Source organism: Lynx canadensis, chromosome D1, assembly GCF_007474595.2.
Source record: "Lynx canadensis isolate LIC74 chromosome D1, mLynCan4.pri.v2, whole genome shotgun sequence".
In the NCBI taxonomy this organism is placed as follows: domain Eukaryota; kingdom Metazoa; phylum Chordata; class Mammalia; order Carnivora; family Felidae; genus Lynx; species Lynx canadensis.
This window is the reverse complement of record NC_044312.2, coordinates 108,499,869-108,524,919: the sequence shown is the minus strand read 5'-3', so window position 1 is coordinate 108,524,919 and position 25,051 is coordinate 108,499,869. Positions and strand designations below refer to the sequence as shown.

The window sequence follows — 25,051 nt, the reverse complement described above, 5'->3', positions numbered from 1 at the left end:
AAGTTCATATAATCAGGCTAGATCTTAAAAGTTCTCATCATGAGAAAAAATGTGTCGCTATGTGACGGCTGTTAACTAGACTTAACTGTGATCCGTTTGAAAATATACACAAATAGCGAATCATTGTGTTGTACGCTTGAAACTAACGAAGTTATGTGAAATATTCTAGTGTCTATAGTTTTTTAAAATATCTTGGGGCGCCTGGGTGGCGCAGTCGGTTAAGCGTCCGACTTCAGCCAGGTCACGATCTCGCGGTCCGTGAGTTCGAGCCCCGCGTCGGGCTCTGGGCTGATGGCTCAGAGCCTGGAGCCTGTTTCCGATTCTGTGTCTCCCTCTCTCTCTGCCCCTCCCCCGTTCATGCTCTGTCTCTCTCTGTCCCAAAAATAAATAAACGTTGAAAAAATAAAATAAAATATCTACTTATTTGGGGGAGAGCACAAGCGGGGGAGGGCGAGGGAGGGGGACAGAGGATCCGAAGTGGGCTCTGCACTGACAGGCCAAGAGCAGAGAGCCTGATGTGGGTGGGGCTCAAACTCACGATCGGGAAGATGGTGACCTGAGCTGATGTCACTCAACCAACTGAGCCACCCAGGTGCCCCATCTAGTGTCTGTAGTTTTATTTCAACACCAGCCATGACCAGTTGTATACATTTTATTTATGCCCACTTTTGCACGACAACAGCAGAGTTGAGTAGTTGCATCAGAGGCTATATGGCTGGCAAAACCTAAAACGTTTACCATCTGGTTCTTTCAAGGAAGTTTGCTGACCCCTGAAATCTATATTCAGAAGGATGTTCAGAGGCTGTTTAAAGAAACACAGTGTCGGGGGCACCTGGGTGGCTCAGTCGGTTAAGCGTCTGACTTTGGCTCAGGTCATGATCTCGTGGTCTGTGAGTTCAAGCCCCGCGTGGGGCTCTGTGCCGAGCTTAGAGCCTGGAGCCTGCTTCAGATTCTGTGTCTCCCTCTCTCTCTGTTCCTCCCCCGCTCTCCTTCCCTCTCTCTCTCAAAAATAAATAAACATTTAAAAAATATTTTAAAAAATACAGTGTCGGCCTATGAAGCTATAATCTTAAGAAAATGAAGAAAAGAGTATAAAGATTTAGATCTACTCCAAGAAGTCTATAAACTTAAAAAAAAAAAATAGGTTGCAGAACACTGGTGAGAAAAATGACCCAAAATTTGGAAATAAGACCCAAAATGCAAAATGTCCTCCCAGTGCCATAGTCATCCAAGGACTATTTAAATACCCATAGGGATGAACATTTGATTTTGCTATTTACCACTAAGTGTTCAGATGCAGATATTACAAGTAGATATTGTGCAGATACAAAACATTTATATCCAGTAGAAAAAATAACTTCCAAAGTTGTATTTCTTATCGCCCTATAGGACATGAACCAGTTTTGTGTCTAACCTAGAATCACACTCTAACATTCCTCTTTAAATGCCTATCAATATCCAGCTCCCCAAGACGTATTACCACCTCACTGATGGGTTAATACAGCTTGGTTACATGTTCATTCCAGATCTAGCATCGGACTTTTAACATTTTGAAGATTATATTCTGACAATACATATGCTGTGATTCTCTACATATTTTTTAAGTTATGCATGTATATGCACATGTACGCACATGTAGTTACATCAAGAAGGGACCCAAAAGGGGCGCCTGGGTGGCTCAGGTGGCTAAGCATCTGACTTCAGCTCAGGTCATGATCTCACGGTTTATGAGTTCGAGCCCCGCATCGGGCTCTGTGCGGACAGCTCAGAGCCTGGAGCCTGCTTCGTATTCTGTGCTGTCTCTCTCTCTGCCCCTCCACTACTCACACTCTGTCTTTTCTCCCTCTCAAAAATAAATAAACATGAAAAAAAATTTTTTTGAAGGGACCCAAAAGATACCCACTCACCAAACTATCGAGGGGGTTACCTGTTAGGTACATAGGAGGTGGAAGGCTCTTGCCTTTTCCTCTGTATGCTTGTGTATCATGCAAATCTGTTTTGTTGTTTTGTTTTTTTTTTTTTTGAGAGAGAGAGGGTGCAAGTGAGCAAGGGGCAGAGAGGAGAGAGAGAGAGAGAGAGAGAGAGAGAGAGAGAGAGAGAGAGAGAGAGAGTGGGGTTCATCTGAAGTGGGGCTTGTTTTTACTGGAAGCAGGGCTCAAACTCACGAACCATGAGATCATGACTTGAGCTGAAACCAAGAGTCAGACGCTTAACTGACTGAGCCACCCAGGCACCCATCATGCAAATCTTTTACAAGTTCACACACTACTTGGATATTTCCTTCAATGGCACTGAGCCAGGGACGCCTGGGTGGCTCAGTCAGTTGAGCAGCTGGCTTCGGCCCAGGTCACGATCTCATGGTTCATGAGTTCAAGCCCCACATCGGGCTTGCTGCTGTCAGTGAAAAGCCTGCTTCAGATCCTCTCTCCCCCCCCCCCCTCTGCCCCTCCCCTACTAGTACGTGCTCGCTCTCTCTCAAAAATAAACATTAAAAAAAATTTTTTTTTAATGACACGGAGCCAGAAACCCTAATGCATAAAAGCCCATGTGTATTCACCAGAGAACCGAGATGCAAACTATTGTTTCAGCAGTGGGCCCATGGCTGGGCCCTGGGTGTCACCCCTGTGATGTGTCAGAACGGGGGTCTCAGGGACGGTCGTGATTAAGGACACTGGGCAGCAAGCATGGTGTGGCAGGAGACTTTGGGTCTTGGCCAGACCTTGAACCTTCCTTCTGGGGCAGAGAGACAGGAAGGAGGCCATGGGGGTGGCCAAGTTCGTGTTGTCCTTCTACTTTAGTTCCTGGGAGTGTTCATGTCCCTCCACACCATTTCTGCCCGTTTTTCTGGATTCTGTGGTTGAGAGTCCTGGAGTTTTCACCTCTTACACGTATGGAGGAAATGTTTTCTTCTTGCTTGGAAGTGTCCCTGCCCACTTAGTCTCAGTACTGGATCTTAGTCTCAGTACTGACTCCTTCACTCATGGCCGTGAGCACTTGAGCCGGCACTCCCTCTCTCTACCTCGAACTTGTGCACAAAACAGGATTTATGCCACGAGTCTCATCTGGGACTCCGGGAAAGGACAGAGATGATGGGGGTGAAAGTGCTGCGTGCTTGAAGGTGGCAGAGAAGGGCAAGCTGGTCAGCATCAGGCCCCTGAAGAAGAGGATAGAAGAGCCGGGTGCTCTCTGGACCTACGGAAGGCCCGGGGAAGGTGCCGGAACAGTTACGGGCACTCTCTCACCTCTTCCCTTCCCTTCGTCCCTCCCCATTAGGGGATGGAGCAGATACTTGGGGCTTGCAATTCAGCCCAGGCCTCCTCACCTGGGAATGCCCTCCAGCTACCCTTCTGGGGCCTAGTCTCTTGTTGGCCGAAGACTTGCTGTGGACCTGCGACATGCCCTTCCGCCGTTCCGAGCCCCGGCTCTGTACAAGTACCCACACTGCCTCCTCTGTGGCACTGTCGAGGGGACTCGGCGAGAAGGTATGCAGAAGCGTACACGGTGTGCGGGCAAGATGATACGGGACGCTGTCCCTTCATCAACCCGATGAAGCCAACAGGCTCCTGCTGGCCTGCACCTGTCACCCTCCAACCTCCCTTAACTTGGGAGCTCCCCTGGCCCCTCATGAACCACTCCTCTATTGGCTGGAACCAGCCTGGATTCTAGAATCTTGTCCCCTCCAATGTCCTTGTGGCCCTGGAACCCCACCGCTATTCCAAACTGTGCACTCTAGAAAGAGAAGGGCCAGCTGCTTCTCCTGGACAGTGTCGGCTTGCTCAACTCCGCCGTCTGACTGGAGTCTACGCTGCCGCCACGATGCGGTGGCGGGACCGGCTGGCTGTGCTCTTCTTTCCAGAAGGCATGATGCTCACTGTGGCCTCACTGATGCTCTTCCTTGTACACCTGAGTGTCTTTGCCAGCGACGTGCACAACTTCTGTGTCACCCACCACTACGACCGCATGAGCTTCCACTACACGGTTGTCCTGATGGTAGACCGGGGCCGGGGCTCCAGGGCGTGGTCGGGGGAGGTCCGGGGGCTGATGGAAACCCCGCTGTTGTCTCAGGGGGCCACTCTCCCACCGGATGGGGCCTACAGTTCTCCCAGGTGATCGGCATCTGCTGGGCCGCCATGGGGTCACTCTACGCTGAGATGACAGATAACAAGTTTCTTCGGTGCTTTTCCCTGACCATCCTGAGTGAGTGGGGGTGGGGCTGGGCTAAGGGGGAGGGGGAGCTTTGGATCCCTGAGACCTGGCAAAGAGCAGGCGGGGAATGCTGATGGGGGCTCTCTCCTCTGCCCAGTGCTAAATGGAGCCATGTTCTTCAACCGCCTGTCTCTGGAGTTTCTGGCCATCCAATACCGGGAGGAGAGTCACTGAGGCCAGAGGACCGGGCCGAGAAGGGGGAAGGAAAAGGAGGCTTCGGTGTTTTAATAAAGTCTGTCGTTTATTTCCACCTGTCATCTCCTTCGTGGGGAGGAGGGTGGGAGGCTGGAGACCCAGGGTAAGCAGGTCAAGACAAACGTTTGAACTGCAGGGGCCCCAAGCCCAGCCAGCAGCCACTCTAGTGGACTTGGCTGGGCCTGGGATCTTAGTGTCTCAAGCTTGAAGGAGAGGAGCGGAGAAAAAAAGCCCCCAGACCTCCCCACCTCAGGCCCCCAGGTCCTAGGCTGGCCCAGCTCCAAGCAAGGGCTCAGGAGGGTCCCACACGGATGTGAGGGTTCATGAGCGGGTCCAAGTTGGGATCGCTGTCAGCTGCAGCTCGGCCCAGGCGAGACATGAGGGCAAGGAGAGCCAGGAAGCCCAGAAGCCCCAAGAGCAGCAGCAGCCCTGCCCGCTGGAGCAGGGTCAGCGGCCGCTTACGAGACCCAGCCCGGCTCCTAGGGGGACGAGGGGAAAGTCAGGTCAGGTCCCCACTCCCTGATGGCCCCTCAGCCCGGAGAGGAACCCCAGTCACGACACTTGTCTTCTGGCCCTGGGGCCACCATTCCTGAGCTTTGTTTCTTCATGCGTGCAGGGTCAACCCTGCACCTGCCCGTTACACAGGTGACTGTGCAGCTCAAACCAGCTGAGGCAACAACTTGTTCTGGAAACTGGAATGTGTCAGGCATGGTAGAGTCACTAAGGTCAGGCGGTGCCAGAGCAGGAAGGGGCCTCAAAGAGCCCAAGTTCAAGCCCCAGATACCTAACGGGCCAGGCAACAGCCCGCGAGTAGAGCAGACCCAAGACTCCTACTGCCAAGCTGCGGCCTCCCTGCACAGCCCAACACGAGGTGTCACTGCCCAGAACAGGCCCCTTCTGTCATGAAACCATCACGCCCAGGGCCTCTGGCTCTCACTTCCTCCCCTCCCCCTTCCTGCCACGCTGCCCCACCTGACCCTGTGTACCTGAGCAGCTGGGCCAGCCAGCCCAGGGCAGGCCGGCGACGGTACTTGTCATCGTCACAATCCCCGTGGAGGCCTGGCGAGCGGTCATCGTCCCGCGTGTCATACACCTTCCTCGGGGCTGAGGCTGCAGGGGCAGAGCCACCGGTATCCACAGGCTCAGAGAAACTGGCCTGCAGCAGGGTGGGGGGTGGGGAGGGCAGGAGCTCCTTGCCCTCTCAGCCTGACAGAATGTCTCAGAATCGTGGGGAGGTGATGGCCATGTAAGAGTGAGAGGGGAGGGGCCCCCCGGGGGGGACTCTGGAACCCTGAGCTCCTTACAAGTCAGCCCACTCCCTTTCTATCCTCCTCTAGACTGGACAGTGCCCCGGCTCACCGTGAGTCAAGGGCTCAGGGCTGCCCATGTGGATCACCGTGTGCTGCTCGGGCCGGCTCGGGGAAGCGGGGGGCCGGGGGACTTGGCTGTAGAAGGCTGGGGCGGCGGAAGCGCTGGCAATCTCCTCTCGTTCTGGGGCACCACTGGCTATGGCAAGAAGAGAGCTGTCAGCAGAGCGGGGAGGCGAGGGCCCCCAAAGGCAGTGCGGGCCACCGCTTACCATTAAAACTAGACCAGTCGGAGAAGTCAGAGGTGTTGACGGGCTCGGGTTCCGGGCTCACCACTTCATCGATCTGGAGGAAGGAGCCTGTGTCATCGGCCTGCCTAATTATGTCCCTCCCCACCCATCTGGCCCAGGTGGCACCCAGGGCAGATGGTCAGACAGACAGACAGATTCTCACCAGAGGAAGGCCCAGTCCTGCTCGGGCCCAGTTGACCGTGGCCAGCTTCTCTCTCAGGGCAGAAGCCACAGGGCCAGCCAGGTTGGTCGGGGGGAAGATGGGGCCACTGCAGCTGGGGCACTGGTAGCCAGCAGGCGCTGTGTTTCGGGGTAGCTGGGCGGCACGTTCGTTGAGGCAAGCCAGTGGAAGAGGTCTTAGGGCCCATGAGATAGGGAAGGAGACGCAAGAGGAAGAAGACACTTAGGACCCCTAGCCCAGCAACAGCCCCCAGCCTGCTCTAGGGACATAGGCGCACATACACCTAAGCCTGCAGCCTTCCTGTCCTCACTTAGGTCCATTTCAGCAGTGTCCCCTAAGACTTGAGCCTTCTTGGTCACCACTGACCCAGTCAAGGTAGATGCTACCAAGATCCCCAGCCCACTAGGAGGGAGAAGCCCACCAGGGTGGGAAGAAGATGCCAGTGACCCTTAAAGTGAGTCCTCTCTGAACCTGCACTGAACACAAGATCCTCAGGCTAACAGCTAATCAAGAACAGTTTCAGAAAAAGTTCCTAAACACACACAGGCACAGGGATGCATGCACACACCCACAGACACAAATGTACGCGCGCTTGTACACCTACAGTCAAACACAAGTACCGTCCCCTGTATCTGTACTCGTGGGCACACTAACTCGCACACATACACATCTATACATTCACGTTTGCTAAAATTCAAGCACTGTCACCCACACATACTCCTGCGACCCCACAACGCACCTGTGTTCGTATGTTCACACGATTTACCCATTTACTCGTCCCCAAGTACTAAGGAACCCGTTAACACATGTAAAAACATAACCCACGTTAAATTCATGGATATAGATACACACATACACACAACGAGAAATACATACACGGAGCTCTCTTGCACTCGCTCCTTCAAAAAAGTGGAACTAAGACTCCTACACCGCAGTCAGGTCAAGGTCACGACACATGTGACTGCTGACTTCTTTTTGCTGATTTACTGTAGGAAACTCCCTTCCTCTCTCCCTTCAGCTCACTGTTGGTCCAGCCAGCTACTGCCCACAGTCATGATGATAACTACAAGTTTGACCGACTCTCCTTCAATCCTCAAAACGGGCAGGTAAGCAACGAAGAGCTTTAGGGGCGCCTGGGTGGCTCAGTCGGTTAAGCGTCCAGCTCTTGACCCTGGCTCAGATCATGACCTCACGGGTTCGTGAGTTCGAGCCCCGAATTGGGGGACATCAGTGTGGAGCCCGCCTGGGATTCTCCTCTCCCTCTCTGTCACTTCCCCACTCTCGCACGCTCTCTCTCAGAATGAATAAACTTAAAAAACGAGAAACAAAAAAAAAAAACCTAGGAGCTTTAATTTTTAGGGCAAAACACTGAGGTCTAGAAAGGGAAAATGACTTGTCTGAGCTCGCATAGCAGGTAAATAATGTAGCAGGGCTAGAATTTTGGGCTCCAGCCTCCCAAGCTTGGGAGGGGGTGGTTTCCATTGCCCTGCTGCTTAGAGAGGCCCTGGAAACTGGTCACCAAGCTGGGCCTGTCCTGATCCCTCCCAAGGTGCTCAGGCCTCACCATAACAGACGAGGCGGGTGGTCTCCCGGTTGGCCAAGGGTATGTTGCACAGTCGGCAATTTGGATTGTAGTCGCTATCTTGGAGCCACTGCAGATAGGACTGGACGATGCACTGCAGAGGGAGAGAGAGGTCACAACTGGGGCCCATCTTCTCAAGGCCCAGCTGCTGGTCTCTCATCACAAAGGAGAATCATCCTTTCTTTTGTCCAATCAATAAACATTTATTGAGCCCACAGTGCGCTAGAGTCGTCTTAAGGGCTGGGGATAGAGCCGAGAACAAAATAAACCAGTTCCTCCCCTCCTGGAGCTTCCATTCCAGCCCAGGCCCTTCAGAGATTTGGAGAAACCAATACTGCCTGCCCACCCAGTGCCCTGCTCAGCGGCTCCCATGAAGGACGCACCTTGGCGTGATTGGCTACCAGGCAGTGCTCGCAGACGTTGACCCGGTGTTCGAAGCAGAACAGATTGGTCACCTCCTCTTGGGCACTTGCAAAGTCCATATTCGACCCTGAGAAAGGAGTCTGAGTTAACAGAGAATTCTGTTGTCCGCCACTACGAACTCACAAGCCCAGATGGTTTCCACTCTGAACTCCTCTAGACACCTCTCATTATCGCCCCAACCCCCAATTCCTGCCCACTGCCCCGCTACATCCCTGGCCACGCCCCTGAACAACTCCCGCCTCTAGTGACCCCCCATTCCTCCTGGATCCCGCCCCCCGCCACGTCCCTCCATCAGCGTCTCTCCGATACCAGCAGCCCCGCCCCCAGGGGCTCCGCCTGAGCCCCACCCCCTCCAAGCCCCGCCCCCACGTTCAATACAGACCCCGCTCTTCGTGTTCCCGAACGACCGCCGCACCGGTCCCGACAGGCGCGAGAGCTGGCCCGAGGCGCGGAAGGACAGACACCGCGCTCAGCCGAGCTCTGCGCTCTCTACCCCGGACCGCTCTGATTATCCCTCCGCTGCCACGTCTCTTCCGGGTGCTGCGCGCTCTGATGACGCTGGCGTGCCACTGGCCCCGCCCCTGCTGACGCTAGACGTGAAGACGGCTGAAGAGGTGAAAACTGAGCACGGCGGCCCTCCCCCCTTGCGTCACTTCCGCTTCCTCCCAGCCAGGCGGTAATTCGAACGTTTTCTGTCTCCGTCGGCCCTCCGGTTGGCGCGAGCCCTGGCGGCGGAGACCGTGGCGGAGATCGAGACCAAGGCTAATATGTCCGAGAGGCGAACGCGGTCCGGAGGGGGCCGCCCAACGCTCCGGTGAGCGGAAGGCGCGCGGGAGCCTGGGGCCGAGCCGTTTGAGGGACGGAGCCCCGTGAGGAAGGCCCTCCCCCACCGCTCTAGGAGGCTCCTTCCCGGGAAGAAGCCCCAAAGGGCTTGTTTGGGAACTTTCTTTCGCCCTCCTCCTACTTGTTCTCTAGACTCTGAGGTTTAGAGCCCTCCCCTACCTCCTAACTTTTTTCTCTTTCCCAGGGCCCAGGACCCCGTCTTCTACTCAGTCTCCGCGGAGGTCCCAGCGGAAATCAGGCCCTGATCTCCCCAGCACCCTCCCTGAAATCTGGCCCAAGGTGAGCCCGGGCTTCCTCAGTTTCTGCCTCGAGGCCGGTGAGTAATGTGTAGTTCATGTTCACTCCTCTTTTCCAGGCATCCCCTGCGGCTCCTGTCAGAAAGCCCATCGTTTTGAAGAAGATCGTAGCCCATACCGTAAAGGTTGAGGGCTAACAGAAGGGCTGTGGTTGGGAGCCAAAATTGGGGGTGGCTAAGTGATCGGTTTATTACTGTCTCCACAGACCCCATCTGTGCACACGCCTCGAAGGAGCCCAAGGGTGAGTTCCATTTTCATCTGCTTAGTTGAGTGGGGAGCACTCTAGAATGTGGCAGGGCATACAGGCTGCTCCCATCTGCCCAGGTAACTGTTTTGAGGTACAGATCTTCCTCCGTTAGGACGGGGGTTACATCCTAATAAACCTATCTAAGTTTGAAAATATCCTAGCCAAGATGCTTTCATACACGTAATCCTTTGAACGTCATAGTTTGGCGAAGCTTGCCTTAAACGGGCTCAGACACTTACGTTAGCGCGCCGTTGGAAAACCATCTAACGCAAGGCCTATTTATAACAAGAGTTGGATACCATTTAATTTCTTGAGTTCTGTATGAAGCGAACAATGGGATGGTTGTACGTCTATCCATGCCTTTACCCTCCGGATCGCGTATCGGGAACTGCCTGACGAGAGAGTATCTTACCCCGTATCACTAGCCTGGGAAAAGATCAAAATTTGAAATGTGATCTCTGCTGAATGTGTATCAGTTTTGCGCGGTAATAAAGTTGAAGAATTTTGAGTCCGACCATCAGTAAGTTGGGAACCATCTGTATTTGGAAACCTACATACATCGCCCGTTTTGCGCACTCCGTGCGGACTTAATAATACATTGTGGTCTTGTGGCATTCTAATAGTCTATATTGTTTTCCTTGAAGAACTGAGCTGTGTCCCAACTCTTCCTCCTCCTTTCCAGTCTGTCTGCTCTGTTTGTGAGTACTGGTTGTTGTAAGAAACGTACAGCGTTTGTCCTGGTTTAGCAGGTGTTTCGTTAACAGAAAACCTGTGCCTGGGGATATAATAAATGGAAAACGCTAGCTGCCTTTTAGGAGCACATGGAACTCCCAGTCAAGTGGGGAGAAAGACCGATGAGCAAGCGATAGTAGCCTAGTGTGCTGAGAACTGCCATAAGAAAAGTACCAGAGGTCAGGAAGGCACCCAACCCAGACTAGCTGTCCCTGCGATTGTGTCACAGAAGAAGGAAGGTTTCAACTGAGTCTTTAAAGACAGTAGTGTTTGGGCACAGGAAGCTGTGTTTGCCGCGACCTCTTAATTCACAAAATCCCGAGGCGTGCAGAAGGGCAGCTTGCTCGGTGTGCCTTTGGCGATCTTGTTAGGGGATGGAACAGGCTAAGACAGCAGTTCCTGAAGCATGAAAGCCACACTCGGGAGCTTGGGCTCCATCCTTGGCACCGCAGGAGCCTTTGGGGAGTCGGTAGTCCCCGAGGCACGCTGGCGTGTTTCAGAAAAATCCCTCTTGGGTCTGGGTGGAGACCGGGTTGGAAAAAGCCTGCTGCTGGGGACCCGAGGCCAGGTAGGAGGACTTGACTGAAGTGACATGGTGGGGGCCTGAAGGAAGGGAAGGGCAAAGTGATGCTCTGCCCCTCGGCTCACCACGTGACCATCCCATCACACAGGACTCGGCTTAAAGGACACCTCCTGGAAGCCTTCCCTGATCACTTGTACCCTGTCGCTGTTGTGTTTCTCTTCGTAGTTCTCGTTAGGCCTTACAGATACCTGAGAATATTTGCGTGTGGTCTTGAGGGCGGGGACTTCTGCCTCCCCGTGGTAATCCCTCATTCTTGTTGGTTGAATGATAGGTTGATGATATACTGATCAAAACTGCAAGGATTCGGACGGCTGTTTGGCTGTAGGGGATGAGGAGGAAGTAGTCTAGGGTGACCCCCATTTTGTTCGGCATCCCCCCTTTTTTTTAGTTTATATGAGAGACAGTGCAAGTGGGGGAGAGGCAGAGAAGGGGGGGAGAGAGAGGGGGAGAGCGCGCATGCACAAGAATCTCCAGCATGCTCTGCGCTGACAGTGTGGAGCCCAAAGCAGGGCTTGATCTCACCAACCATGAGATCATGACCTGAGCCGAAATCAAGAGTCGGATGCGGGGCGCCTGAGTGGCCCAGTCGGTTGAGCGTCTGACTTCACCTTAGGTCATGATCTCGTGGCTTGTGGGTTCAAGCCCAGCGTTGGGCTCTGCTGACAGCCTGGAGCCTGCTTCGGCTCCACTCGTGTGCTCATGCGCGCTCTCTCTCTTTCTCTCTCTCTCTCTTTCTCTCTCTCTCTCGATAATAAACATTAAATAAGAGTCGAGTGCTTAACTGACTGAGCCACCCAGGCACCCATATTCAGCATCCCCTTTACTGACTCCTGGGGCAGATTTCTAGTGCTTGTAGCTAGGAAGTGTCTCTCTTGATAACCAACATCCTTCTGTTAGACCACAAGAGTGGCGGAATTTGTCCTGTTTCTATCTTGTCTTGCTGCCAGAAAGCGCAGTGTGGGAATTTTGTGTACATTTGTTCAGTGAGCATTTATGGAATGCCTGCTGCACGCAGGGGCTTTTGCGAAAGGTGCTGGACGTAGGCAGGGTCACCCAGACGGACACGAAGACCCCTTGCTGTCAAGAACCTCATATTCCAGTTGGGGTGATGGTTGACCATTGACAAGCCAAAATCCGAGAGTGGTGCTGCCGGACAGATAGGTTCATGGTGACAGCAGCAGTAAATAGCAGGTGGTAGGGGGGGCTGGTCTCTGCTCTATGGTAAGAAATATCTTGCTCCGAGGAAGCCGCGTTTGAGCTGAGAATAGAGAATTTTTAAGGAGCCAACGCGTGGACCTCTCTTTTTCTTCTCTCTTGATTGTTTTTAAGTTATTTCTTTTATTTTGAAGCAGGAGAGGGGCAGAGAGAATTCCAAGCAGGCTCCACCTACTTAAAATTCCAACCCACCCCAGTCCTATCTTGTCCTGGTTTTTTTCCGAAGCGCTTAGTACCTCTGACGTGCTACGTGATTTTTCCCTGTTCGTTAGCTCTGTCTTCCTCCCACGGGAACGGAAGCCCCATGGAGACCGGGTTTTCTCTGTTCTACTCCCTGTTCTCCCAGTGCCTAGAACGGGGCCTGGAACGGGGCCCGTGACCAATAGGCACTTACTGACTGGATGCACATTTTAGGAAACTCGTGCCAGCTGTGTGACATATAGACCACAGAGGGCACAGGCAGAAGCAGGAAGAGAGGTCAAGAGGTTACTGCACTGGTCAGGACGACCCGTGATGGACGCCTGCATCAGTAGAGGTTGGCCAGCTTCTGGTCACGTGTTGTTTGGAGACGGAGCCGACAACACCAAGTGGTGATAAGTCCTCTTGCGTTACAGAAGTGCACTCAGAAGCGATGGCAGGTTGTCCTTCCCAAATTTGTCTCAAGGTCTGATTTGTTGCTCGTCCTGTCTTTTCCTTTATAAGTGTTCTATGCGTCTTTCCACACTGAATCTCCTCGGACCTTTCTGGAAGTAAGTAATAACAGCTAAGTAACAAGGAGTTGTTCTCTCTTCTGCCCTGGTACAGATTGCTTTTTTCTTGGAGAAGGAAAACAACCCTTCTAGCAAGGAGCCTGCTAGGGAGGAGCCCTTCAAGACAAGCAGTGTCCCCATCACCCCCACCCCTACTCCTGTGCTGTGCCCCCTGAATGTCGAGTCCAACTCCAGGGAAGACCTGGACGCCAGAGACTTGGAAATGTCTAAGAAAGTCAGGCGATCCTACAGCCGGCTGGAGACCCTCGGCTCTGCCCCCACCTCCACCCCAGGCCGCCGGTCCTTGCTTTGGCTTCGAGGGCCTGCTGGGGGTCAGAAGACTTGGCCAGAGTCTCACCTGTGAGGTGTTCAAAGTTAACCGAAGTCCCCAGGGTCCCTGTGAAGCCCTGGGCCCCAGATACCACTCTCCCCGGAATCTCTCCGCCTGCTGTGAAAGAGAAACGAAAGAAAAAGAAGGTTCCGGAGATCCTGGTGAGTGAGGGGCAGGGCATTTCCTCTGCTGGCACACGGGACACACTGGGAGACATGCCGGGACTCAGGCTGGCCTGGGGCTCAGCACCTGCAGGGTATAGGTAGAAATGCCCTGGCCACGTGCCCCTTTCCTCACTCACCTGTCCCCTCCTTCCACCCCCCCCCCCCCCCCGTTTCTCTTCCTCTAGAAATCAGAGCTGGATGAATGGGCTGCAGCCATGATGCCGAGTTCGAAGCTGCTGAGCAGTTTGATCTCCTGTTGAATGAGATTCGTGGGGGCCGTATTCTCCCCTCCCTTGTACATAGCTCCTCCTCCTGCAGAGAAGACACTTGGGGTCCCCTCCCCTGGTCTTGTTACCTGTGCCTGTGCCGTCACCACACAAAGCCTGTCCTCTTCTGAAAGCTTGTGCAGCGGCGACAGCATCTCAGGAAACGTACTGCTGTCCCATGTCTATTCTGACCCACCGGCCTCTCCTTCCCTCCCAGGGGAGTCCAGCCAGTTTCCACACCAGGGAGTAGAGATTACTGGCACAGCCAGAGGAGGTGAAAGGCTGGGGTTGCAGGTGAGAGAGGACCTGGGCCGCTGTGGGGGATTGAGGCTGCTCTGCATCGGCCGCACCGAGCCTCAGGCATCCCCCCACCCTGCATCGTCTTCTCCTGGGGGTTTGGTTCCCGGCCACGAGCCCATCTGCGTCAAGAAGCTTGGGCTCCCTCTCAGAGTCTGTAGATGGTCCAGGAGAGAATTCTGAGGAAGAAGCTGGACACTGTAGAGTTTTACATTGTGAAGGAGGGAGGGAAGCTTCGGTTGGGTCTGAGACCATAGCTCTCACTATGAAAGCTGTTCTGTAGGTCTGCTCTGCTGCTGAGATTGTTCAGTTAAATGCCAGGCTGCTGGGGGCCAGGAGGGTGCGTTTTTCGGTGTGGCCATTAGGTGCCACAGGAACTGAGGCCCGGGCCTCGGGACGCCTGCACAGGGCCGGGAAGGGGCTGTGGTGGGAGGTGCCCTTATCGTCGCTTAGCCTACTTCTTACAAAATAAAGGTGCAGAGTCTGCTCCACTGTAGAGGAAAACAGGGTCAAGCAATCCGAATCCTAGTCCCACTAGCGTTTTGCAGCTACACCCAGAAAGTTCTAGGAGGTGCCTTTTCACCTGCCAGAAAGGGACAAGGGTCAGAGGCAGTTTTAGCTTCCTTAGTGTCTGCTCACACGAAACACTGCCTGACGAGATTTTAGGAGCAGATGGGGCGCGTGAGCGTGGGTGTGTGGTCTCATGGTTTCTGGGGAGCCCTGCTCCCCTGCTTCTCTTGGTTCGGTGCGGGTAAAGAGCATGCTCTCAGAGGCTGCCCTCCCACGATTTCTGCCATACGTCTTCTGACGTTTACGGGGCCGTGGAGGTAGAGGGGAGACGCACGCATGCTGGGTTAGGGTACTTGATCCGGCGCGGGCCCGGTGGGCACCCGTGAAAGCCCTCAAGAGGCCTGGGAATCCGGGCTTCCTGTTCGACACTTCGTGCTTCGTCAGACCCTGCAAGCAAGCCCCCTTGCTCGGACGGGCCCGGACGCTCCAGAGCTGGACAGCTAAAGAATTCTTGTCCTCACTGGCTGGTGGGGTGGGACACGTGGGAAGTGTCTTGGCAGAGTCGAGAGTAGCCAGGTGCTGTGCTGATGGCATCGTCGCAAATTCTCGCTGTCGCTGAAAAACTAAGACTAGAGTTTAAGGGGAAATTGGTGTTGTCGTTTCATAAAAAAAAAAATTTTTTTGATTACAAAGTTCTGCTCATTCGTAGACTTGCTGTTTTTATAGAGGCAGAGGCGAGGGTGGGAGGCCCAGGAAGCCAAGCCTTCTTTGACCTGTGTCACCAGGGTTGTCCCCTTGTGCAGGGGACTACCAGCCTGGCCTCCGGTGGCCCCGTGATCACTGCTCTGCTCTCACGTTTGTTTTTTTCTGTCCAGTCAAGAACAGGCCCTTCAAGGCAGGACTTGCTTCTTCAAGGCAGGACTGCCTGGAAAGGGGGCCTCCAGGGAGCCCCAGCCCCTCCAGTCCCAGGAGGAAAGAGGTGGGGCTGCTAAGAGCTTCACCCGGTGCCTGGGGACCCGCTCCTCACAGAAGCCGGCCTCTGTTCCCCTGTGAGGCTCCTGCGAAGGAGCCAGCTTCTCACATTGGCCCAGCCGCCGTGCCCTACGACAGTAGGGGCAGAGCCTCCTGGGGGCTAGTCAAAGATACAGGTTCAGTTCGCCCATCCGGCTCAAGGACGCCCAGGGACGCGTGTGCCGCTTGATGGCCTGTGGCGCGAACTAGTCTCCCTTCCAGCTCCTCTTTATACTTGTCCTTGCCTCCTGGCCCTTAGAACAAATTAAGGGCTTTAACTCCTTAAATTCAGGGTGCCTGGGTGGCTCAGTTGGTTAAGCATCCGACTTCGGCTCAGGTCATGATCTCACTGTGAGTTCAAGCCCCGTGTCGGGCTCTTTGCTGTCAAGGGGCCCGGGGGGTCATCTGCAACTCTGTGCTCGCCCTCGCCCCATCCCATCAGCCCTAACCTCAGCCTCCCTCTGTCCCAAGGCCATCGGACAGCACTGGCCTGGCAGGTCTAGTTCCTTTTAACCTCTCACTTCCAAACTCCACACTGGGGCCAGACTCGGTTTCCTAGAAGACAAAAATAGCCCGTCTCTCCCTTGCTTAAAGCCCTTTACACAACTCCACTTCTGAGTGTAACACCCCAAAGAATGGAAAGTAGGGTCTCGAAGGGATAAAAGATAATCATTCGTACAGACCATTGAGAGGCTTGCTTTTGTGGTGTCACAGCGTCTCCTGCACTTGTTCCCCGGTATCCACACGGTGTAGACACTTGGCAGGGGGATCAGTTGCGCCTGCCTCTCCACTCCCAAGGCCCTTGGCTTCCCCCTATCCCCCCCCCCGTGTCTCCTCGTCCCCCCCACACTCCTACTTACGGCCCAGACGACCCACAGACACACAAAGGTCTCTCCATGCCTCCTTGTCACCTGGGGGCCACAGCCCAGGCCAGCTCACACTGTGCCCTGGTGGGAGTGCCCTTCAGTACCGGCCTGCCCAAGCCGCTCCCTCTTTTGGATCGCTCTCCCCGTGCCAAGATACCCCATTTCCTATGGACAGTCAAGCATCACATTCACGGCGGAATCTAGCTGGACCCTTGAACCAAATGTGTGGCTCCCTTCTTTCGTGGCCGGGGCTGTCTACAGGCTTCCGTTGTGGCACATCTCCCTGTGCTGCGCTCACCTGGGAACCTGGGACCTTCCCTAGCCCCGGGGGCTTTTCCTGGGCAGAACCGGATCACCTATCTGTGTGTGCTCTCGGGACCCTGCCGAGACCTGTCCCACAGGAAGCAGCTCGTCACAGTTTACTGGGGACCACTAGCTGCAGAGTAAGCTGCGTTCTGTCACGTTCATGCCACTGATTACTGACCTTTTCTTATACTTGGGCCCTTGAGGCTGCTTCCAGTTTCGCTCTCTGGTATGAATCGGCTACTCTGTGTAAATTATTTTTTATTTCCAGGGGAGTCGTGTCTTTAAGCCTCATCACCAAAGCAACCTTACCAGGGGCAAAGGTCCCGGCTAGTTTTGTAGATCTCGTTATACGCTGCCAACTTCCCCCAGGACACAAATCAAACCCAGTGACAGAGCTACCCGCTTGGGAGCGCTGGTATGACTTTGGAGAGTTACAGGAACTCCTGCAGGATGTTGCCAGCCACGAAGGTTCTGTTTACATCATGTGGACAGGAATTATAATATTTTAGGCCACCTGGAAAGGCTCAATGTACGGCAGAGAGGACTTCACATAGGATCCCTGCCACGACCCATGGGCCTGTCAAAAGCCCAGACGGAGCTCGGTATGAAGGACACACGGGAGGTCACTATTTGCCTTCTCATTGGATTGTCCTCTATCACTAGGCCAGCCGATGTGCAAGATTCTGGAAAATCTGAAAGTGAAAAATGGCGACAATTCCATCTATTGACTGAAGACTTTCTGTCACCTGGGGGCGGGGGGCGCCTGGGTGATTCAGTTGAGCATCCGACTTCGGCTCAGATCATGATCTTAGGGTTCGTGAGTTCGAGCCCCGCATCTGGCTCTCTGCTGTCAGCACAGAGCCCGTCTCCCTCTCTCTGTGCTCCCCCGATCGCATTCTCTCTCTCTCTCTCTCTCTCTCTCTCTCTCTCTCTCTCTCTCTCTCTCTCTCTCAAAAATAAACACTGAAAAATATATATTTAAAGACTTCCTGTCACTTGGGGAGAAGCTGCTAGTAACATCACTTCGTAGAGACAGATGTATATTTAGGCTCAGGGATGTGAACCCGTCCACGGGGGTCCCGGGGAGGTACATCTGCTCAGCAGAGAAAAGAGTGGGGTTCAGCTCAGATTACAGAGCAGGGAGGGAACAGGAGAGGGGTGAACAGCACGGGCAAGAGTGGCGGTGGGGGCAGCTCAGGCTGGTGTTGGGAAGTGAGGCTCCTGGCCGGTCTGAGCAGAGACCTGTTCAGGGACAGTGGCGTATTAAGGGGGTTGGAAACAGGGGTGTACATAAGAGAGGGTCTTGAATGCCACACTATTTGTTTCTCGTGTCTCATTGATAGATGATTCTATGCCCATAAACGGGAGGGATTCTCCACTTTTTACAAGGTTCTATAGGATTCCTTTCAACAGGGTGCCCGTCACGCCCCCACCCCCTATACATTGCATTTGCAAGGGTTCGGTTTCTAAAATATTACCAGCATGTAGCATGTTGCCAGATAAAATGCGGGTCACCTAGTAAAATTTGAATTTCAGATAAACCATGAATCATTTTTTAGTCTAAGTATTTCCCAAACACTGCGTGGGCCATACTTATGCTTTTAAAAGTATTCGGTTTTGGGGCGCCTGGGTGGCGCAGTCGGTTAAGCGTCCGACTTCAGCCAGGTCACGATCTCGCAGTCCATGAGTTCGAGCCCCGCGTCAGGCTCTGGGCTGATGGCTCAGAGCCTGGAGCCTGTTTCCGATTCTGTGTCTCCCTCTCTCTCTGCCCCTCCCCCGTTCATGCTCTGTCTCTCTCTGTCCCAAAAATAAATAAAAACGTTGAAAGAAAAAAAAAATTAAAAAAAAATATTCGGTTTCATCTGAGATTCAAATTTCACTGGTATCCTTCCTTGCACTTTATTTGCTAAATGTGGTAATCCTAACTTTGAGGGGTCTGGTTTGCTAGACAGAACTGGTGGTGGAGGCTCTCCAGAACGGAGGCTACGTCAAGAAAACCAGACAAGGGGCCCCTGGGTGGCTCCGTCGGTTAAGCGTCCGATTTAGGCTCAGGTCACGATCTTGCGGTTCGTGGGTTCGAGCCCCGCGTCAGGCTCTGGGCTGACAGCTCAGAGCCTGGAGCCTGCTTTCGGATTCTGTGCCTCCCTCTCTCTCTGTCCCTCCCCAGCTCCCTGTCTGTCGCTCTCAAAAATATATAAACAAATTAAAAAAAGAAAACCAGACAAGGCTGGAAAGGGGGAGACCAGCAGGATGGCGGACGTGCCTCACCAACCGGGCTTCTGTCTCCTTCAGTCTCTCAGGGGCAGACGAAGAGCCCACTCTACACCCGTGGTGAAGCCAGAGGTGCAGCCTGTTGAGAAGCAGGAGCCGGAAGACCCTCAGGTCTCCGGGGAGCCAGTCTTAGAGGTGACAGGAAGCACCAGGGCCTCCCAAGGCAGGCGGCAGGGGTGGCAGGGAGGGTGGCAGGTGCCTGGAGAAATTCTTCCCCTGCCGGAGAGGAGCTCTGGACTGCCGGCCACCAGCCCCGCTGTCTTGCTCTACCGTGTGAGGGGACCCAGTCTCCCTGGCCGCCAGCCTTCTGCCCTTCGGTCACCATGGCACCTTCTCTGCCAAAGCCGTCTTCTTCAGAGCAACTGCGGAACTTGAAGCCAGAACCTACCGTCACATTCCTGTTTATACTCCTGAGCACAGCGGAGCCCAAGGAGTCCAAAGACCCCGAGGGGTAAGGCTGAGTGAGTGTGTGCAGGGGAGGGAGGCAGAGGGTGCTTCTCTCTGTTAACATTCAGACCTGGGCCAGGACTCGGCCCTGGGATGCGCAGACCTGGGCCTGGGCCTGCCCCCCTCCCCAGGCCCTCCCCCAGCCTCTAGACCCTCTGGTCCAACCCTTGCTGCGCACTCTTCCCAGGGACGCAGAGATCCAGGAGGACCAGTTCCTGGACAAGGAAGACTGGGGGGGCCGGCGGACCTCACAGGAAATCAGCCATTTGCACAATGATTGCATGAGGTGAGCTGGGCCGGGGCAGGTCGGGGCGGGTGGGGGGACAGGGCTTCCCCCCCGCCCCCACTGAGGTCAGGGCCTCGGGCTTGACAGCGGTGGGTTTGCACCCTCGCGTGCCCCTCCTCCTTCCCCTCTCCTGCCTGCTCACCGTTCTGCACTGGATGACCTCCTCACTGGCCAGCAGGTCCCCTCCCTCCCCAGCATCGGTGCCCTCCTTCTGTGTGAGTGGAACCTGCCCCACAGGTGCAGAAGGCGACCGCTCTCTCCCATCGGGCAACTGGGTGCCCGCATGCCTGGTCAGCAAGGCTGCCTGCAAGGGGACCCCCACCTTTAACTGTCCAAGAACTTGAGGAAGCAGTTTGGTCTGTGGAGCAACGGGGGTGGGGCTCTGTTCTCCGGGTGCCAGGCTCTGGAGTCTGTGTAATTCCGCGGCCACTTGGCCCTCCGCGGTGATGCCAGGGTCAGACCTCTGCCTGGAGACAGAGGTTTGGGGGGTGGGGCAGGGGGACACATTCCCTCCGGGCTGCACGCGGGCTCCCATAGCAGAGATCCGAGGGGTGGGCACATTGATTCCTACCCAGAGCACTCGGGACGGGCTACTTCCGGGGCCGACCCTCTTGCTGGCCTGGAACCACTCAGAATTCTGTCATGGTCCCCGCTGCAGCCCAACAGGCTGGGATGGCTAGCCTGTGGGACAGAGCAGTGGCCCTTCTCCTGCTGGAGAAGAGGAAGACACACTCTTCATTTCGGTCTGGGTCTCCTGCTGTGAGTCACTGGTGGGGGAGAGGAACCCGCCCCCACCTATGGCTTTGCCAGGACAAGACTGGACCCTTGGTGAAAGCCCGTTCCCAGGTGGCCTTTCCAGGTCACACAGCCCAGGCAGGAGACGCGTGTTGGGCGCTGCGGGGAAGCTGCTTAGGACAAGAGCCTGGGGGCTGAAGCGGGTCCCTTTCCATTCTAGACTTCGGGAGTCACTGAGCACCATCCAAGCAGACAACCTGGCCCTGGGGGAGAAGCTGCAAAGGCTGGTGAGCCCCTCAGCCCGGGACCCCCTTTCTTCGTTGTGCCTCCCCCTCCTCCCTGCCTCCCAGCCCAGCTAGAGGGCCTCATAGCGGGCCTCAGACAGTCCTGTCCGGGGTCAGTACCCACCTCTGGGCCCTGCAACCTTTTGTTCCAGCTGAACTTGTCATATAAGAGCCTCCAGGAGGAAGCAGAGGCCCTCCAGGAGGAGGTGAAGGCCGTCCACGAGGGAGCCCAGGCCATCCAGGAGGGAGCCCAGGCCGATCCGGAGGAGGCCCAGGCTGTCCCGGAGGATGCCCGGGCCGTCCAGGGGGTGGCGCTGTCCCCGCTGCCCTGACAGCACCCCTGTGGCACGTGGGGAGCAAGGGCAGGCCTTCCCAGCCGCCCACTCAGCTCCCCTTGCCTGTAGCAACCCAGCTCCCAGGAGACAGCACTCGTCCTGCAACCTGGTGCTCCCGCCACCCACAGACACCAGCGTCAGCCCTGGCCAGGCCCGAGGCTGGAAACTGGTCGTCTCCTCTGGAAGACGTTCCATCAGCTCCTCTCAGATCCCAGCAATAAACTTCTCCGAAGTTGAGCAGCCACTCCCCGCGTGTTTGTGGGCCCTGGGAATCAGGTAGGGTGGGAGGTGACCAGCTCCAAAATGAGCTTGGTCCCTGGGCCCCCTCTGAGACACCCTACCCCCCCCCCCCCCCCCGCCTTGGTTCCCTGGCCCTGAACTCCCATCACCCCGGAAGAGGTTCCAGGCCTGGTGGTGTCAGCCTCAAGGGCAATGTCCCCGTGATAAGCACTGGGGTGGGACTAGAAGCCCCCCCCCACAAGGATGGAGGCCACAGGTCTAACTCCAAAGGGCAGAAAGAGACTAGGGAAGGGCTGGAAGAGCCACTACCCACCTTGCGACCTCGGATAAGTCTCTTCTCCTTATAAGTCCAATCATGGGCAGGGGTGGGGGCTGGTAGTGGGAGCTCCACAGGGGTCCAACACCTGACACTTGTGAAACCTCTTGCCCTACACCCATGGGACTCTTCCTGCCCTGGCTGCGGCTGGCTGCCTTCCTGTATGACAGGGAGCATGGTTCATTTGGTTTGGTGTTCAGACTCCTTAAAGAGGGGCGCCTGGGTGGCTCAGTCGGTTGATTTCAGCTCAAGTTCCTGGGATCGAGCCCGGAAGTCGGGCTCTGCGCGGGCAGTGCGGAGCCTGCCTGGGATGCTCTTTCCCTCTCTCTGCCCCTCCTGCGTGCTGTCTCTCTCAAAAATAAATAAACTTATTTAAAAAAAAGAGAAAAACAACTCCTTAAGGAGGAAGAGGACAGAGCCAGCAAGATTGATGAGGTTTTTGGGGTGACTGTGGGGCTCGTGGGGTCTGGAGCCGACGACCAAGAAAGACAGGGCCTGTGGGCAGGAAGAGCTGCCCCGGGACCCTGAAGAGAGACTGGTAAAGTCCAGGGGAAGTTTCCAGTGAGATTTTCATATGCTAAAGACTCAAAGGTTACCGGAGGCCTAGCTATTGTCAAGCTAAGGCGGTTTTCTCTCCAGCAAATCATTAGCATTAAGACTGTAAGGAGTTTCTGGGGAAACGTTTTACTCTGCCTGCCCCAAGTATTTATTTGTCAATGGGCTGCTGGTTAGAAGGAAATTGAGTTCTAGCTGCCATTTCTTTCTGCCTTTGTTCCCCACCTCACTATGGAGGGGTGATGGAGACTTTTAGGTCCTTCGGGACTATGATCTCTATCAGTTAACCATCTGTTTTTCCCCTTTCCTTTGTTCTCGGGCAGCCAGGAGTGCCCAAGGAATGTCACACAAGTCCCACCTTGGTGGGGGTGGGGGTGTTTGCGGCCTGTCAGCTTGCCTCGTGCTCCCTGATCAAGATGATGAAACCAGTTTAAAGGAGGATACAAGAAATCGACACGTGTGTGTGTGTGTGTGTGTGTGTGTGTGTGTGGTCAATGGGGGAAACAGGAGGAATCCTGAAATAAGATTGCTATTGCTAAATTAGATCAATATTGGTCAATATCCTATAGAACAGTGTTTTTCTGGGGCACCCAGGGGGGTTCAGTCAGTTAGGCGTCTGACTTCGGCTCAGGTCATGATCTCACAGTTTGTGAGTTCGAGCCCCGTGTCGGGCTCTGTGCCGACAGCCTGGAGCCTGCTTCTGATTCTGTGTGTGTCTCTCTCTCCCAAAAATAAATATTAAAAAAAAAAAGAGCAATGTTTTTCAAAGCCCCATGACCCCTAAGGGTGATAAAATGTACTGGGCAGAAATTCTCTAGTATGACACGAAAGGACTGGGGCCGTCTTTCTGCCTCATACCCACTGCAGGGAACACTAACCAAGAGGATGGAAATTCAGGTTTGCGGCCCCTCTTCAGACCTAGTTTGACTTACACCAACCCCGGTGGGATCACACCCAGGCCAGTAACTCCCGACAGATTTGATTAGTGAAGGTTTGATTTGATCAGGGCTGAGCTGAGCTCTGACCTAGCAGCCGCCTCCTCCAGGACTCCACCCTCAGGGCCTGGATGGTTCTAGGGGGCCGAGGCCCCCCCCCCCCCCCCCCCCCCCCCCCCCACTTCCTGACCAGTTCTTGAAGGCGGCCCAGCTGTTACAAAACAGCAATCCTGCCATTTTCCTGAAGGGAATCATCTGATGCTCAGACCGGAAGCAAGATCCCCTTTGAGCCTGCTTCCCCCGAGAGTCTCCAGCATCTCAGCCTGGGAAAGCAAAGGTATGCGGCTACGTGAACACTGCAGGAAATGGAGTCGGTCACAGAGCCCTCTCTGCCCATTTGTCTCCAAACCACAGAAGAACTGACAGGTGCCCCGGAGGCCCCAGCATTGTCCTGCCCTGAGCTCCGTCCCTACGGCCGCTCCTGTTGACACAGCAAGGCAGCAAGGAAGGGAGGCCTTCCCAAGGAGGGGGGTCCCACAGCACAGCCATGTGGGCCCCGGGACATTCCCAGGTCTTTTAACACACACACACACACACACACACACACACACACTACTGTGCCATTCACAAGCTGTGCCCCCCGATCGTCCAGGCCTCTCTGTCTTCAAGGCACTGAGGCTGGGTTGGCAAACCAGCCTCCTGCGTCCCCGTGATTCCGCCTTGCGAGGAGCAGAATGGGATGCCCCTCTCTGCCTGGAGCCTGAGAGGTGGTGTAGCTTTGGAGAGAAGAGGTCCTGCTCCCGGGTTCTAATCTCAGCTCTGCCACGTGCCAGCCTGTGTGGCCTCGACCGAGTAACCACACGTGCTTCTTTTATCTGCAACATGCCCACTTCAGAGGCCCCCGTGAGGACTGGTGACCCAGTGCGGGCTCGGGGAGTTGTTAGCATGCAGCGAGGGTTGGCAAGTAGCCTACTTCCGGTGCATCTACCACGCCTCCGACGTGGCTTCGGGGGGCCCCGTGGAAGCAGGGTGGAGTGGGGTACCCCAGCAGGCTCCCAACTCCCACCCCACCTGAAGGGGCTGCTATTCCTGCCTGTGAGGGTGGCTCGATCCCGCGGCCCAGCAGCAGCACCCTCTGGAAACATCCCGCCCTGGAGGACTGTTAGATCCCACATCCCCGTCTCACGAGGGCACTTGTGTCATGCAGGCCCCCACCCGTGGCCACCTCAGCGATCCCACTGGGGCTCATTCAGATGGGGTCTGTTTCCCAGGGGTTCTGAGCCCACCTTTTGTATCCCTTGGGGTTGCCCCGGGCCCCCTGCGTTCTGCTCCTTAAATCCCAGATGGCTGGGCCATGAATGCCCAACGCCGAGGAGGTGCGCTGGTCCAAGGCGGCTTTCCATCCATTCGACAGGCATGTGCTGAGTGCCTCCTATGTACCAGGCTCTGTTCTGGGCTCCGGAGATTCAGCGAGGGTGATTCAGTGAGATTCAGTGAGGGCGAAGCTTCCATCCGGGAGCGGGGAAGGGTGAGCAGGCCAGGACCAGGGAAAGACAACAGGACCGCTGGGCAGTGCTGAGAGCCTGCCTGAGGTTTGGGCTCATAAAGGTAAAGCAAGACCAGTGAGGTCACGTGATTCTGCAGGCCCATTCAGGGTCAAGGGTACAGGTGCAGAGTGGGCAGAGCACCAGGTTTTTTTCCCCAGCGAATGTGACCAAAGCAGAAGAGGAAGCCGGTGGTGGAGAGGCTTTGTAAGGGGCTGGGCGAGGCCAGGAGGGAGGAGAGGGAAAGTGGGAAGAGCTGGCACCAATGGATCAGGGGTCCTGGAGGGACAGGAGAACTCCTGCAGGCAGCAGGATCAACAAGTGAGGTGGGAAAATAAAGAGAACGCGGTAGCTACCTTAAGTGGTTCCATCAACACCACAATCCAAAATGTTCAGGGAGGGGCCACACCAGCCACCGAGCCAAGATGGGGAAAGGAAAATTGGCCAGGTTTACATCCGGTGCAGAATGCAGCGTAGACACCAGCTGACTCCAACAGCCTGAG

General features: G+C 55.2%; 3 protein-coding genes across 3 annotated transcripts; 2 read left to right on the top strand and 1 right to left on the bottom strand.

Annotated features, from left to right (window-relative positions):
* Window positions 1-3,517: 3,517 nt before the first annotated feature.
* On the top strand, window positions 3,518-4,397 carry TMEM262 (transmembrane protein 262). The gene is made up of 3 exons (XM_030331417.1): window positions 3,518-3,990; window positions 4,098-4,197; window positions 4,304-4,397. Exons 1-3 carry the CDS (start codon window positions 3,817-3,819, stop codon window positions 4,378-4,380), a joined length of 351 nt encoding a protein of 116 aa, XP_030187277.1. The 5' UTR covers window positions 3,518-3,816; the 3' UTR covers window positions 4,381-4,397.
* Window positions 4,398-4,428: 31 nt separating this feature from the next.
* ZFPL1 (zinc finger protein like 1) lies at window positions 4,429-8,352 on the bottom strand. Its single transcript, XM_030333851.1, is given in 10 exon segments — window positions 4,429-4,880; window positions 5,388-5,511; window positions 5,761-5,907; window positions 5,981-6,053; window positions 6,162-6,340; window positions 6,343-6,354; window positions 7,744-7,855; window positions 8,145-8,220; window positions 8,222-8,264; window positions 8,346-8,352. Coding segments are annotated over 10 exon segments (960 nt in total). The 3' UTR covers window positions 4,429-4,693.
* Window positions 8,353-8,567: 215 nt separating this feature from the next.
* LOC115524781 (sororin-like) lies at window positions 8,568-15,105 on the top strand. Its single transcript, XM_030331415.2, is given in 10 exon segments — window positions 8,568-8,978; window positions 8,980-8,998; window positions 9,212-9,306; window positions 9,383-9,448; window positions 9,529-9,564; window positions 12,905-13,153; window positions 13,155-13,178; window positions 13,180-13,341; window positions 13,530-13,560; window positions 13,563-15,105. Coding segments are annotated over 10 exon segments (888 nt in total). The 5' UTR covers window positions 8,568-8,951; the 3' UTR covers window positions 13,742-15,105.
* The last annotated feature ends 9,946 nt before the right edge of the window (window positions 15,106-25,051 follow it).